The 15,948-nt window shown below is 36.9% G+C and overlaps 1 protein-coding gene across 1 annotated transcript in view; it reads left to right on the top strand.

Moving 5' to 3' along the window:
- The window catches only part of EMILIN1 (elastin microfibril interfacer 1), a 632,809-nt gene extending 617,641 nt beyond the window's left edge, over positions 1–15,168 (top strand). The window contains exons 7-8 of the mRNA XM_044064184.1: positions 12,562–12,699; positions 14,413–15,168. Coding sequence (XP_043920119.1) covers positions 12,562–12,699; positions 14,413–14,738 — 464 coding nt within the window. The 3' untranslated portion in view covers positions 14,739–15,168. The remainder of the gene's footprint in view (positions 1–12,561; positions 12,700–14,412) is intronic.
- The last annotated feature ends 780 nt before the right edge of the window (positions 15,169–15,948 follow it).

The raw sequence follows: 15,948 nt of genomic DNA, 5'->3' as shown, positions 1-15,948 counted from the left end.
TCAAAGGCCCTTATGAAGGATGTCCAATTATTACTGTGCAATATTATTATCTACATGGTAAGTGCAGCCAGACAGTCAAGACTCATTTGGAGTGACTTGCTACAGTATCACTATAGAAATGCAATGTACTCTTAGAGCTTAAATTATCTCAACACAAAACAGCCACAGTTGAAAGGTTTAAAAATATTTAATAATAAATAATAAAAACACAAGATAATACTCTTACTACATAGTGCTAGTCAAGAGTTCAGAGATCACAGAGAAATACTTAAAATAATACAGTAGCAAAAGTTCTGACATCACAGAAAAACAAGCTAGTCTAATCTTCCTATTTCCTAGCTATATCTAAGAGAAAACACAGTTCTAAAATCGTACTTGCATCTAGAAACAGGCAGAGATCTGGTGAGTTGGATGTTCTCAAGACAAATGCTCTAATGCTCACATTCTGTCTGTCCTTAAATTGATAACACAAACCACTGATTCATTTCAGATTACATCATTTCTTTCTGTTTCCCAGGCTAACAGATTCTCAGAGGTTAATAGCCCTTGATCTTGCAGCTGGTCAGGAAGCCAAAACAATAAAAGAATGTATACATGCAAATTCTAGCGATTAACTCTGGTCTCAAGACAATAGCCAGAATGCCTTCATCCAGACATATCGGCTCCAAGTTTTGACATCATAGAATTGACTTATTAGCTTTGTTACAGCAGAGTGCACTGTTGTTACATTTTTGCAGCTCTACATTTAATACAATTTTTCCCATTTAAGAGAACAAGGCTGTGGCTTACATTAATATTTACAAATGACAGAATTATCTACAAAATTCTATTTGGCTAGCCTGGCAGCCTTCACCTGTCTTCACACATCTCTCCCCCCCCCCAGAGAACTTAAGCTAGTTTTTCAAGTGACCCTTGAGAAACATTGCTTGAGAGGGTTAGGGCTATCTGAGTATACCTTACCCAATTCCCTGTCTTGAGAGCCCATCTGTTTTGGCATTGCTAATCCCACTGCAGTGCTGCACTGACATATCATATGCTTGCAACCTTAGGCTCCATCTTAGCAACTTGACATTTTGCTGGCTGGCTTTGTGTAACCATGTTAGGGGTTTGTGATCTGTCACAACAGTGAATTTTTTTCTATACACATAAGACTGACATTTCTGCAGTGCTCACACTATGGGTAGACGATCCTCTTCTACAGCTGCGTAGCATTACTCCCTGGGTTGAAGCATACGACTGAGATAAACTACTGGGTGCTCTTCTCCTTCTGAATAAATCTGGCTAAGTGCAGCCCCCCATCCCATAGTTTGAAGCATCCACCTGCACAACAAATTATTTGCTGTAATCTGGACTGGCTAACACAGGGGGTCCTCCCAAAGCTTCTTTAAGCTTCTGGAATGCCTGCTCACATGCTGTGGTCCACACTACCTTATCCAGCCTGTTCTTCCTTGTCAGGTCTGTGAGGGGAGCAGCTATGGTACTATAACTGGGGATGAACTTTCTAAAGTACCCTGCTGTCCCTAAGAATGCCCTCACCTGCTTTTTTGTAACAGGTGCAGGCCATGTCCGAATGGCTTCCACTTTGGCAGGTTCTGGCCTGATCTTAGCACTCCCCACTCTATGTCCCAGGTAAGAGACCTTTGCCATACCCACCTGAAATTTGCTCGGCTTAATGGTCAACCCTGCCCTCTGTAGTCTGCCCAGCACCTCCCTGACATGCTGAAGGTGCTCTTGCCAGTAATGGCTGTAGATCGCAATATTATCTAGGTAAGCAAGGGCAACTCCTCCTGCTCCTGCTAGGATATGATCTAACAGCCTCTGGAAAGTTGCTGGGACATTCTTCATTTGAACAGGCTTCTGTGTGAACTCATAGAAGCCAAAAGGAGTCAGGAAAGGCTGACCTCTCTCTAGCAATGGGAGTCAAGGGCACCTGCCAGTAACCCTTGGGAAGATCAATAGTTCTAAGATACTTAGCCCCACCTGGCTGCTCTAGGGCTTCATCTGTCCTAGGCATGGGGTAAGCATATGACTCTCTGTAACTATTTAATTTTCTGTAGTCCACACAGAACCTGGTGCTGCCATACTTCTTTGCTACCAGCACCACTGGGGAGGCCCAGGGACTGTTGGACCCTTGAATTACCCCTAGTTCCAACATCTCCTGTATCTCCTCCCTCAAAGTCTGTTTGACTCTCTCAGGCACCCTAAAAGAGGCCTGCCTAATAGGCCTTTGGGGTCCTGTATCCACCTGGTGCTGCACCGGGTGGGTGCACCCTGGTTTCCCACTGAACATGTCCCCAAACTCCTATAACACTGCTCGGATTTCTCGAACCTGGGTAGGAGATAGCTGTGGGACATTGCTACCTCTTCCACTGAGGTGTCAGTCTGAGCATCACTGGGGAGATTGGAGATCAATCACCAGATCTCCCCCAGACTCCTCCTGCAAACCACTGCAAATGCTCACCACAAGGTCCTCCCTATCATGGTAAGGTTTCATCATGTTAACATGGTACAATTTGTGCTCCTGCCTCCTGCCTAGCAGTTCCACCATGTAGTTAACATCACTTACCTTTCTAATAACTTTGTAGGGTCCCTCCCAAGCTGGTTGCAGCTTGTTGTGTCTGATAGGAATGAGAACCATTACCTGCTGCCCTACAGCATGCTCTCTAGCTTGAGTATTCCTGTCATACCATACCTTTTTCTGTTGTTGGGCTTCTGCCAGGTTCTCCTGGGCCAAGCCCATGAGTTGCCTGTGCCTTGTCCTGAGGTTTAAAACATATGCCACAACAGACTCCTTGTGAGATTCACACTCACCTTCCAATTCATCTTGAATTAAATCTAGAGGACCCCTCACCCTGTGCCCGTACAGCAACTCAAAGGGTGAAAAACCTGTGGATTCCTGGGGAATCTCTCTGTAAGCAAACAAATGATGGGGCAAATATTTGTCCCACTCCCTCTTAAAATGGTCAGCAAATCCCTGTAGCATGGACTTGATTATAGAGTTTAACCTCTCAACAAAATTATTAATGTGGGGATGGTAGGGCATAGTCTTCAGGTGCTTCACCCTACAGGGCTTCCACAGACAAGCCATCAGGTCTGACATGAAACTGGCTCTTCTGTCAGTCATTATCTCTTTTGGGAAACCTACTCTGCTGAAAATCTCTAACAAAGCATTTGCCACCTTTTCTGCCTCAGTGGAGGACAGAGCCACTGCCTCAGGGTATCGTGCAGCATAATTCATTACCACTAGGATATACATTTTCCCTGTGGAACTTGGGGTACTCAGAGGCCTGACAATATCCATAGCTACCCTCTGAAATGGCTCCTTAATCACAGGCAAAGGCATCAAGGGAGCTCTCACCTTGTCTCCTGGCTTGCCTAACTTTTGGCACTGCTCACAGGTCCTGCAGTACCGTGTTACATCTCTGTAAATTCCAGCCAATAGAAGTTCTGCATAATATGTCTCTTTGTACGTTTTATGCCCATATGACCTGCAAAGAGAATATCATGGGTTATGGCTAGAAACGCCAGACATTAGGCTCTAGGCACTACCATCAGGGGTCCACTCTCCGTACAGTAACCCTTTGTCCCAGTATACAGAATCCCCCTTCCCTTGAGAATCAGGTGCCTCACTAGCTACCTGCCAAAGGCCTTGCAGTGTAGGGTCTGAGAGCTGAGTCTGTCTCAGCTCTCTCTTTGTAACCCTTCCCAGCTCCCTTGCCAAAGGAAGTCTGGCATTCTCTGACAGTGGTGCCTCACTGTCAGCCTGGGTACTACTACTCTCCTCTACCTTTACAGTTCCTCTCTCCAAGGGAGCATCGGTACCCATAAGCAACTGTGGCTCACATTCAGTTTCACTGCTACAGTGTAGCTCCCTCTCTGAAGCAACCACTTCACCATTCCTGGCTGCAAGTATGCAGTCTGTTTAGGTCTCCCCCAGGCTACCAGACCCACATGCTTGTCTTATAGCCTGACTGCATGTAACTGCTTAAGCACATGGTACTACCTCATCCAAATCCTTCCCTATCAGGGCATCTGCAAGACGATAGTCTGATACCCTTGTTGTCTCAAGACAACCTACTATTGGCATTTTGTCTTTCCCACTTACTGGCTCTCTCATCTTTTGTTCCCCACCTTGCCTCTGTGGACATCTGTATGCCACATGGCCCCACTGGTTGCATTGAAAACATTTAACCCTAGTTCCAGAATGTGTACCTGGACTAGTGGCTTCCCCTGCTACTGGCAGATTCTGTTGGGGCAGTCTGTTCTGCCTACCATGGGTTCCTTTAGACCCATGAGCAGTACTGGGGGTCCCTTTCCTTTGCAGGGATGCCCTGCTTGCTAGGTATAGGTCTCCTTTCTTCCCCAACTCATCTGAAGTAGCACATTGTCTATCAGCTAACCAGATCCTCATGTCCTCAGGCAAAGTGCTAAGTGCTTGTTCCCTCACCAAAAGGTCTGCCAACCCTTCAAAAGTGGTGACCTGACATCCACTCACCCACCTATGAAAATAAGTGCTCAGTTCAGCAACATAGTCACACAAACTTTCATCTGCCTTGCATCTATGCTCATGAAACGTTTTTCTATACATTTCAGGTGTTAGCTTAAACAATTCTAACAAACAGTTCTTAACAACAGTATAATTAAAACAGTCAACATCAGACATTTTAAATAACACAGTTACAGCTTTACCATGGAGTAAGGGGGACAGGAACCGTACCCAGAGTCTTTGGTCAACATCATACTGTTTACATACCCTCTCAAACATATGAATGAAACTATCAAAATTATCCCCCTCTTTAAACTGCGGAAGAAATTTACTGACCTTTTGTGCTTCTGGGGTCCAGTTACTCCCTTCCCCATTACCTCCATGACTCTGGAAAAGAGTCAGCATATTGTTCTCATGCTGCCTCTGCCTCTCCTTTTCCTCATCTTCCATCCATAGCAGTTTCTCATTCTCCTTAGCTTGCAACCGTCACAGTTTCTTATTTTCTTCACTCTCTAGATGATTCAGTCTCTCAGCTGCTTCTATTTCTAAATGCCTGGCCTCCACTTCAAGTCTCTTTAGCTCCAGATTGATTTTAAGTCCTCTGCAGAAAGGTTGAGCTGTCCATTCTCTGAGGATGGTACATCTTCACTGCCAGCCTGATCATCCTCTTGGTTGCTTTTTTCTGATGCAGCTGTGACCAAAGCTGCAATCATTTTTGCTTTAGTCAGGTTTCCATGCACCAGTCCCCTAGCCTGGCACATCTCAGCCAGGTGGCTCCTTGCCAGCTTTCTGTACTCCTCTGCTGGCATGCTGCCTGCTCTCCATAACTAAGAAATAAAACAATTGTGATCTGAACTCTTGAGTATTCACTGTGTGGCTGATTTAGAGTACAAAAATACCTTCAGTGATCACTGTACACAAGCTACAGGAATTCACCCTGCCCACATCACTACAAGCGTGCACTGGCCCTGCAATCAAGGAGCCTCAATCCTCACCACTAACACCAGTGAGGCATCCATATAGGGAAAGGATAATAAATATGTACACAGTAAAGTACAATTTCCCTTAAGAGCACACTGAGATCACATTCAGTCTGGGGCTGGTTGCTTCCTTTCTCTCCAGGTCCCCAATAAGACTCCCCACTGGCACAGCTATAGGGTCCAGATCTCAGCCTAGTGAGCAAGATAAAATCTCCAGCACCCTCTCTGTCCAACCAATGCTTTGTGTCCCTGCCCAAGTAGCTGACACACACACACACTTTGAGATTAGAGTTTATACAACCACACAGACACTCCTGGGGAAGGCTGGCATAGGTTCTTCAGCTGTGCCTCTTTTACCCAGACTATACAGTAGAAATTACTGCCAGCACCCAACTAATATTTATCAGCTACTCAAAGGCCCTTATGAAGGGTGTCCAATTATTAGTCTGCAATATTATTATCCAAATGGTAAGTGCAACCGAACAGTCAAGACTTATTTGGAGTGACTTGGTGCAGTATCACTATATACATGCAATGTACTCTTAGAGCTTAAATTATTTCTACACAAAACAGCCACAGTTGAAAGGTTTAAAAAATTAATAATAAATAATAAAAACACAAGATAATACTTCTTACTACACAGTGCAAGTCATGAGTTCAGAGATCACAGAGAAATACTTAATACAGTAGCAAACATTCTGACATCACAGAAAAACAAACCAGTCTAATCTTCCTATTTCCTAGCTGTATCTAAGAGCAAACAGTTCTAAAATCCTACCTACATCTAGACACAGGCAGAGATCTGGTGAGTTGTATGTTCTCAAGACAAATGCTCTAATGATCTCATTCTGTCTGTCATTAAATTGATAACACAGTACTACTGATTCATTCATTTCAGATTACATCATTTCTTTCTGGTTCCCAAGCTAACATATTCTTGGGAGTTTAATAGCCCTTGATCTTGCAGCTGGTCAGGAAGTCAGAACAATAATAAAAAAGTATACATGGCAAATTCTAGCAGTTAACTCTGGTCTCAAGACAATAGCCAGAATTCCTTCATCCAGACATATCGGCTCTAAGTTTTGACATCAAATAATTGACTTATTAGCTTTGTTATAGCAGAGTACACTGTTACGTTTTTGCAGTTCCACATATAACACCATTTTTCCCATTTAAGAGAACAAGCCTGTGGCTTACATTAATATTTGCAAATGACAGAATTATCTACAAAATTCTGTCTGGCCAGGCTGGCAGCCTTCACCTATCTTCACAAATGACATACGATTTCTATTTTTGGATGCCTGGCATGTGTCAGCTGTCTATATGCGAGCACAGCTTGACATTGCTGCTCTCTGTGCAAACATGGAAAAAAATGGAAAACAATATTTAAAGTTGAATATTACACATTTGACCAAATTCACAGCATTTCAGCAGTAGCGGGGAGCAGTACAGGTCATCCATCACCACGGGTAGCCTCTAAACTTATACATACACCAATTCAATAACCCTGTTCCTGTGCTCTCCCTCTGCAGCATGCCATCATTAACATGGATGGTCCACTGCCAAGGGGAAACCATGACCATGTACATGGATACATTCTGTATTGGCTCTATACTGAGGTTGCACGGATTTTATTAAATCCTTGGGATTCTCTTTGATCCCAGTAATGTGCATATTTTTATGAGTTAGTTTAATAAGCTAAATGATTTTTAAATCTTTTGATATTTATCATATTAAGAGTATTATGCAATTTTGAGATATAGACACTTGTACTTTTAAAATTAATTCAAAGCTTTTGTTAGATCTGTAAAATATGTGCATATCTTTTAGCATGACAAATATATATGTGCATTGATTTTCCTTTTGTATAATAATTTAGTATGATAAGATTACCTGTCACCTGTAAGTTTAGAGATATGTTTATCTGTTCAGGCCACACTTTGTTGTATTTATTTATTTAGAGATTTAGTTATAATAATGTTGAATGAGTAAATAATTTAGGAATATTTAATGGATAATTTATACTACTATTGCATAATAGGTATATTGTAAACTATCTGTTGGATTATTTAATATTTGTGATTAACAGAAGAAGATTCTTTAACTTTTATTTAGTAAAGCAGGGAATAGTTTTAAATAGCAAAATATATAACTAAATTAATAGTCTCTTATTATTTTAACTTGTGTATAATACTGTATTAATTATTTGTACATCACAGTAGCTTTTGGCTATTTTTTTTTGTTGAATGTTTAGATATTCTTAGGTAGAGAGATAATTTAGTAGTTTGTCTGATAGGCAAACTAGGAGCATTAGTATCCATGGTAGCTTGTGTTTTATTTGTAATATATATACAGTTACAGCTGTAAACTTGTTTTTGTTATTTATGAGTTTTAGTAGTTAAGTTTGTATAAAGGAAGTATTCCAAAAAATGTGGAATGTTAAGGTAGTGTTAGAGGAATCCATTAATATAGTGGATACATGTGTCATATTAACTTTTAAAAGAAAATATTTTTTTAAATACACAATAGGGATAGTTTGTATCCATTATCTATTAATGGAACTGGATTAAATAATGGCAACAAAAAGAAATCATTTATGAGATATCCAAAATTAAATATAGGAGGCATTATATTCTTGCAAGAGACTCACTTGATAGATAGAACTATATGATATTTAAATAACTTAGCTTACAAAATGTTATATGTTTCTTTTAAAAAAAAACAAGAGAGGAAATGCTATACTTTGAGAGAAAATCTACTATAATGCCTAAGGTCATGGAATCCATTAATGAGCCCAAGTTAATGTATACCTTTGTAATAATTCAATATAGTGTCAAACTCTATACACTAGCTAATATTTACTGTATTCCTGGAATAGTTGCAAGAGTTGCTAAAGATCACTTAAACTTACTACAAAGTCTTTGGAAGGGTAGTTTAATTTTAGCAGGAGATTTTAACTGCATATCTAGTATAGAAGGTACAAGTGAACAGAATAAAGCTAAAATGTTGGCACCAGCTAAAGCGCTAAACATATATATTAGTAATAATAATTTGGCTGATTTAACAGTACAAACAGAACATAAGTCATTCTTCACTCATTATTCTTATGCACATGGGGCACAAACTAAAATTGATAGGACTGATGCTCTACAGATTTACTTAATAAAGTGAATTATTTTTAAACTATTCCTTGTCCTTTATTTGATCATCATGCACTAAGTATTAATATATTAATGGATATAAGGACATTTCAGATTATTTATAGAATCTCAGTATATATATGGTGAAATTAAAATAATTTAAGAGTAATCTTAAGGAACAAATTGAGAATTTCTTATATTTGAATAATAGGTTAGTAAAATCATACTGTGGGGCTCCTTAAAATACATAATAAAGATAGAATGGAAAGATAGGCTAGTAATAAAATGAAAGAGTGGGATAAAGAGTTGTTAGAAATACAAGATGACATACACAAAGCAAGGTATGAACAACAAAGAAATTAGATAATACTGCAGTCATTAAAAAATAATGACAAGATATCAAACAGTTTTAATGCATAAAGTGGAAATAGCTTTAGAAAAAAAATTGCAGTTATGAGATGACTTCAGAAAATCTACATAGATTAGCTAATAGAAGTAAGATGTTAAGCAAAAAGGCACACATCAATAATGTCCAAAACCCTTACACTAATAAGCTTGCTTCAGACATAGAGGAAATGCTTAATATTTTTTAAAAATCCACGAGGATCTTAATAATGATAAAAATAATAATCCTGGTGATTATAAAATTGACAGGTATTTAAAAAATGTTGCTAATAAACATAATGACCAACAAATATAAAAATCCAGGGTTAGATGGTTTTAAGTATGAAATTATAGTCTGTTTCCATTAAATATTTTACAATTACTGAGTGACATTTTCAGGATAATTCAGAGTGACAAAATAAATCCTTCCTAATGGAAAATGTATGTAATCTCACCTATACTTGAACATGGAAAGGATAATAAGGTAGTTTTCTCATGTAGACCTATTTCATTATTACATGTAGACTGTAAAATATTTACTTCCATCTTTGCTGCAAGATTATTAATTAGTCTACTATATCTCTTAAAGAGGATTTATAGGCAATATATTAATGTATGGTAACACAAAAAGGATAGCAATTATCTTGGATTTAGCAAAACAAATTAACAAAAGATTGTCCTTAATTAGCTTAAATATCGAGAGAGCTTTTGATTCTGTAAATTGGAACTACTTGTTTCAAACTTTAGAAGCATTTGCAATTCCAGAATAATTTATCAAAATATTTAAAAAACCTGTATAGAGACTCCAAAGCATATATTAAAATTGGATCTTACATTTGTCAAGGATTCACTTTAAAGAAAGGCACAAAGCATGGGTGTCTTGTGTCCCTTGTCCCCTTACTATTCGCAGTAGTTATCAAACCTTAACCTAATAGTATAAGAAATAATGAAAACATTATGGATTCTCAATCAACACGGATTGTCAATCTGAAATACAGCTTTTTGCAGATGATATTTTACTAACTGTAAGAGATTTGAATTATTCAATTGAAGAAATAGATGAGGAAATTGAAAAGTTTCAAGAAGTATTGCTGCTGAAATTTAATAATATTAATACTGAAACTTTAGTGTTAAATCAGTTAGTAGATAATAAGTTTAAAAATAAATGGACATATAATTGTTTATTTGTTTAACTGTGAAAGTCCAGCTTGGAATGAAGCCAATTTTCAGCAGAGACCCAGGGAGAAACACTTCAGATGTATGTCTTTCTAACATGGGTGGAAACAGGAGCAACCAGAGAAACCCACACAAATGCAGGGAGGACATGCAAACTCTGCACAGAAGGCACCCCAGCATCAAACCAGAGAACCTCTTGCTGTGAGGTGACAACACTACTGCTGCACCACTGTACTGTCTTCTTGGGAAGAAAAAGTACTAAAATATTTAGGAATAAAAATCTATCAAGATGTGGTTAAGATTATTAATAATAATTTTGAACAAATAATTGGAGAACTGTTACTTCTTATTGAAAAAAATGGAATGAATGTTAGTACTTATTAAAATGATTATATTACCCTAGATTATATACATATTGCATTCAACAGCTTTAATACCTGGCAAAAACTTTTAAAGAAAAAAAATCTTAACTTCATTCTTATGGTATCCTAAAAAGCTGAAAATTGCTTATAGAAATCATATGAGCTTGCAGGAATATGTTGGTATTAGCTTCCCAGATGTAGAATCTTATTCCGTTTCTGCAAATTTTAACACTGTTATACGTTGGATAAACTCAACTTACACTAGTCAGTGGAAAACCATTCAGGAGCAGCTTTTACTAATAAGTTTATACAATGTGATTAATTAAAACTGTGTAATAATCCTTTTGTCTGATTTATAAAATTTACTTTAGAAGGAAATTAATTTCAGTATTCAGATTGTGCACATATGAAATCAAGTCTTAAAACAGTTAAGACATATGTTTTTAAAACTACATTAATATCAAAATATTATTTCTTGTGCCTTCCCATTCCACACAACTCCAGAACTAAGGAAACTCAGAACAATGTTAAAATTAATTTACTTAAAAGGAATTGATTAATATTGTGGTCTGATTACTTTGAAAAAAAAGCTAAGTCACCAAAATATTTAATGAAAGATTATAAGTTGAATGAATCTGTTAACCAGTTAATATTATCTATCAGTAAGAAATTAAATTTGTAGATAACATGAGTGAAGAGGAACCGAGCACTACTCCTGCATTATATGGATATATGAACACTATAATTGAGGGTAAATTGACCTACAAAGGAAGCTTGTCCAAGTTATATAAGTTAATTATAAATAATAATTTGGTACAGAATTCTGGAACTTTTTAGATAGTAGTGGGTTGAGATGGTAAGAATAAAACTCTGTTACTTAAACCAGTAAGTCAAACTTCTGCAATTTTATACTGGAACTTTTTATGTGGAAATATATACAAAGAATGTTTGTTACTCCCTATAAAAAATCTCTAACTTCACTAAAATGATACTGATGTAGTAAAGATGTAAAAGCTGATTAGACATACATTTTTATGGATTGTGTGTAATTAAATGTATATTGGGAAGAGATAAGTATATTTTTAAGGTGTTATAGTCTGACAGTTGTTCTTTAACTAGATCAATAATACCAATGAATGTTCCACTTCCTTTATCCATAAAAGGCAAACAACAAAATATGTCCTATAGTCTCCTGGCAATAGCTAGAAAAGTTATTACAAAAAAATTGTGAATCAAATTCAGTTCTTACATTCAATGAATTTTGAAATTTAACAGCAACACTATGCAAAAAGTGATCAGAACAAGATCTGTAAATCATACTAAGACTTTTAGTGGTTGGGATAGCCTTAAAATGTTGCTGTTGAAATACCAAGATTTTTAATGTGTTAATTGCAGAAGATTACCTTGATGATTACTTTGATGATTCAATCTATTCCTAACATTGTATAACAGTATGTGGTGTTGAATTTCTTCTTTTCTATGTATTTATTGTACATATCTTAATAAAATAAAGTTTTTCTTAAAAAAAGAAAGAAATAAATCGTTAAGTACTTCCTTCACTTAGTCCCAAAAGCATTAACAGATTTGCTATAGTAATAAGTGTACTGATTTTCTTTTTCAAATTTCTTTAGTTGATCAGTTCATGCTCACAGTATATTTGCTAGTAGGTGAGAGGCTAGCATAATGGTAAAGGTATTTACCTTGCAGACACAAGGTACAGGGTTTGATTCTTACATTTGAAATGAAATTGGCTAGGCTTAAAACAGCCTACAAGGACAGCTAGCTTAGTACTTATTATGGTGTTTCTTCTTGTGGGGTAAATTTAGAAACTGTGGTTATCTTAGATATCCATTTCTCACACTCTGATTGGCTGCTTAGTCCTAGCTGTGATATTTCCTGCAACTTATGCTCTAAAGTCATGTGAAAGAAACATTTTTAGCACTTGCACAACACATGAAAATGTCCTGTTGTTTTAAAGATGTAGCAGTATATTAATGTGTATGACTTACATTAATTTTATGCTTTATTGTAAGGACCTCAAGGTGAACCACCAGTTATTCCTCATGTAGCATTCTCAGCAGCACTGACATCTCCACAACATGCGGATGGAACCATCTTGTTTAACAATGTGCTGGTGAATGATGATCGAGAGTCCTATGATCCGCAAACAGGTGAGGATACTTAGACAGCCATTAATATAATAGTTTCATTCTATAACAGAAAAATGTTTGGATGATATAAAATCCTGCAGCACATATGCAGTCATTCTGTTTAAGTGAGACATGCAGACTCAGCCTGCATATTCAGTCCTTCCCCTGTCTTTGTAATATGAAGTCCCACCCCCACATACCCCACCCCACTATGGGATTGTGATATGCAGTCCCAGGCCACATATTCAGTGTCACTGTTCTTGTGGTATATATTTCCAGTATACATGTTCAGTCCTACTGTGTGCATGTTATATGCAGCCCAACCCCACATATTCAGTCCCAGTTTGCTCCTGTGATGTGCAACTCCACCTTCCAGTACCACATGTTTGTTACTCCCAGGCCCTCATATATTCCACTTATCCTTTATCTTTAAATTGTTTTTGTGTTTCATAATTTAGAATTTCTGAGTATTGTCCGATAAGGCCATTCATAGTGCAGTTTCTAGATGAGTAGAATAAATTAGATCTCCTATCCACATATCCCTTCTACTCACTTATATTTGTTTGTTTGTCTATTGTTTACATTGATGTTTCTGTTCATTTCAGCAAGAGCAGTTTCTGACTTTTTTGTAGGATACAGATGCACTGTTCTTTGATTTTCTAAATGAGAGGGGCTGTAGTGACATCATGTTACCATAGGTTATGTTTCTTTCACTCTTATTTAGTATAGGTGCATAGGTCATTCTTAGGTGGCATTTCAAAATATTGTGCATTGTCTATTTAGTTGTGTTTTATTGTTATAGTACTGAATTTTTGCACGTCAATATTAGTGTGTTTTATTTGATTTTTATTTATTTAGCTATTTTTCAGTTGTCTTTCAGTGTTCAGGTCAACTGATTTTTTTTTAAATTTTAAGTATTTTTTTTCTTCCTTTTTCTTGTTGTTTTATGGGTTTTGTTGGCATATTTATGTATTTTGAGTTTGATTTTGGTGAGGGATGTTATGTAGCATGTTGGGGGTCTTGTTTGGTTGATTCATTTACTTGTCTCCCCTTTGTAATGAAATAAAGAGGCTGTCTCATTATTAATATAATTACTTTCATTATTATTACTATTCTGTATTTATTTATTTTTATTGAAGTTTATATTGTATTAGTCTTTCTTTTTGTTTTGTGGTAAGATTTAATGTTTTGTGGTAGTGAATGATTGATTTATATTTGGAGGGCTATGTTTCATTGTACATTTTTTATTTATTTAGTTAGTTTCATTATAGTACATGTGGACGTATACCTGGTTTGGTTTATTCTATAATCAACCTGCATGCATTTTGGATTATGTTATCAACCTATATACATTTTAGCATATACTCTTTGTACTAGATATGTGTTTTTATTCCCTCCAGCCCATTTGAAGTCCAGATTTAATATACACATACATATATCAAAGAAATGCTCTTTTATGTGTTAGCACAATTAGGATTCCTTTTTTATTGGAAGAAAAATGGTTTCTCCATTGAACTATAAATTGTTCTGCCCTCACTAAGAAAATCTGCAAAATGTTACCCGTGACACTTTCTATTATATCATAAGCTTCACGTACGGCAAGCTATAGAATTCAGAAGAGTTTTAGACTAAACATAACCTTCTTAAGAGTATGTGTAGTGAGAACACTTTGAGAGGTTGTGTACAAAGTCCTTTATGCTATGTTTGCTGAACTAGATATTTTGTACTCTACAGGTATCTTCACTGCACCTGTTGATGGAAGATACTTCTTCAGTGTTATCCTGACAGGACACAAAAATAAGAAAATTGAAGCTGTGCTGTCCAAGTCAAACCAAGGAATTGCCCGCATTGATTCTGGTGGTTACCAGGCTGAATGGCTGGAGCGCAATCCCAGTGCAGGAGCAGAACCACCCACTGCCTCTGTAGGGGTCTTCAGCATTATCCTTCCACTCAACGCCGGAGACCAGATTTGCGTTGATTTGGTGACAGGAATACTTGCTTACTCAGAAGAACCTCTGACTATCTTCAATGGACATCTTCTTTATGAAGCAGATGATTAAACATTTTCTCTTCAAACTATACGCTTAATATGGTTAAAAACTTTTGATGCTGATCATCTGCAGAACTGATTTCTCTGATGCCCAAAGACAAAGCATATCATTACTACTAGATGAATTGTTTTCTGAAGATGCTAAACATTATTGCTATGGATAGTCACATTTTTAGATTTCAAAATAATTTCCAGAGGTCTTTACTGGTCTTCATTTTAAAGTCAGAAACACTTCTTTGTGAACTCTGTCATTCTAAACTTTGCATGTTTGTACCCCACTTATGTTAAATATCTCACTACTAGATTGTTCAAGAACACTTGAGATTAATTTAATGCCTGTGTTCAGCAAGAATTAGTCTGTTGTAGAGTTGTTTAGTGATTAGAGATGTGAAAACAGGGAGTTTTGCCGCATTAGTGATGTGTGGTTCTTGGTATTATCAGTGATAACATGAATAACAGAATGAATATCATACTGAAAAAAGAAAGGGCATCTCAGTAATCTAATGAAACTTGAGTATGTGCCACAAAAAATAGACCCATCATTACATGACAGTCCAAGGTTGATGTCTTGTAAGCTATCTATGATTTTCGGAAGAGTATTATGACTCAGAATATTGGTAAAAAGAGCCAAAAAGTAAGGTGGCCCTCTAAAATTGTACCTTCCTGATTTACAAAATTCTCATTAGTCTGATAATCTAATGGCAATAATGAATAATGGCCTTTTTCTACCTGTTTATTATGGATTTCAGTGTGAAGTTTTGAACTCATTAAGACTTGATATCTGTTGAAGTAAAGGGAGGGTAGATTGAAATAGGAGCTAAAACTTTGCCAAAGAGTGATATTATGGACCTGCTTCAACTCCAAATCAATACTCTTAAAAAGCTGGAGGCAAAATGCTTGAGTCATTGGAATATGCTTTCAGCATGTTATTATTCCATTGCTGTTAGCTTTGGTTCTGCATTTTGGAAACATAGGTCTTATTGGATTTTTGGGCTGAAAGCTTTGCACTATGTTGATGGCTGGAGACATTTCACTGATGTAGTGTTTACTACACTGACGTAATTGATGAAAGAAATGATTAGTTTTCCTGTCTAAAGGTTGGAAAGTGTATTTAGTTTACAGACCTGTAGGTATAGACACACTGAAAAAAGAAACGATAAGGAGAAGAGAGTTGAGAGGTGTAGGTAATGTACTGTATTCTTAAATGTTGCAAAGTATTC

This window comes from Protopterus annectens, chromosome 2.part2 (genome assembly GCF_019279795.1).
Source record: "Protopterus annectens isolate FY-2018-M chromosome 2.part2, PAN1.0, whole genome shotgun sequence".
Taxonomy (NCBI): Eukaryota; Metazoa; Chordata; order Ceratodontiformes; family Protopteridae; genus Protopterus; species Protopterus annectens.
Note: the sequence above shows the minus strand (reverse complement) of the source record. Positions and strands in the feature narration are given on the sequence as shown.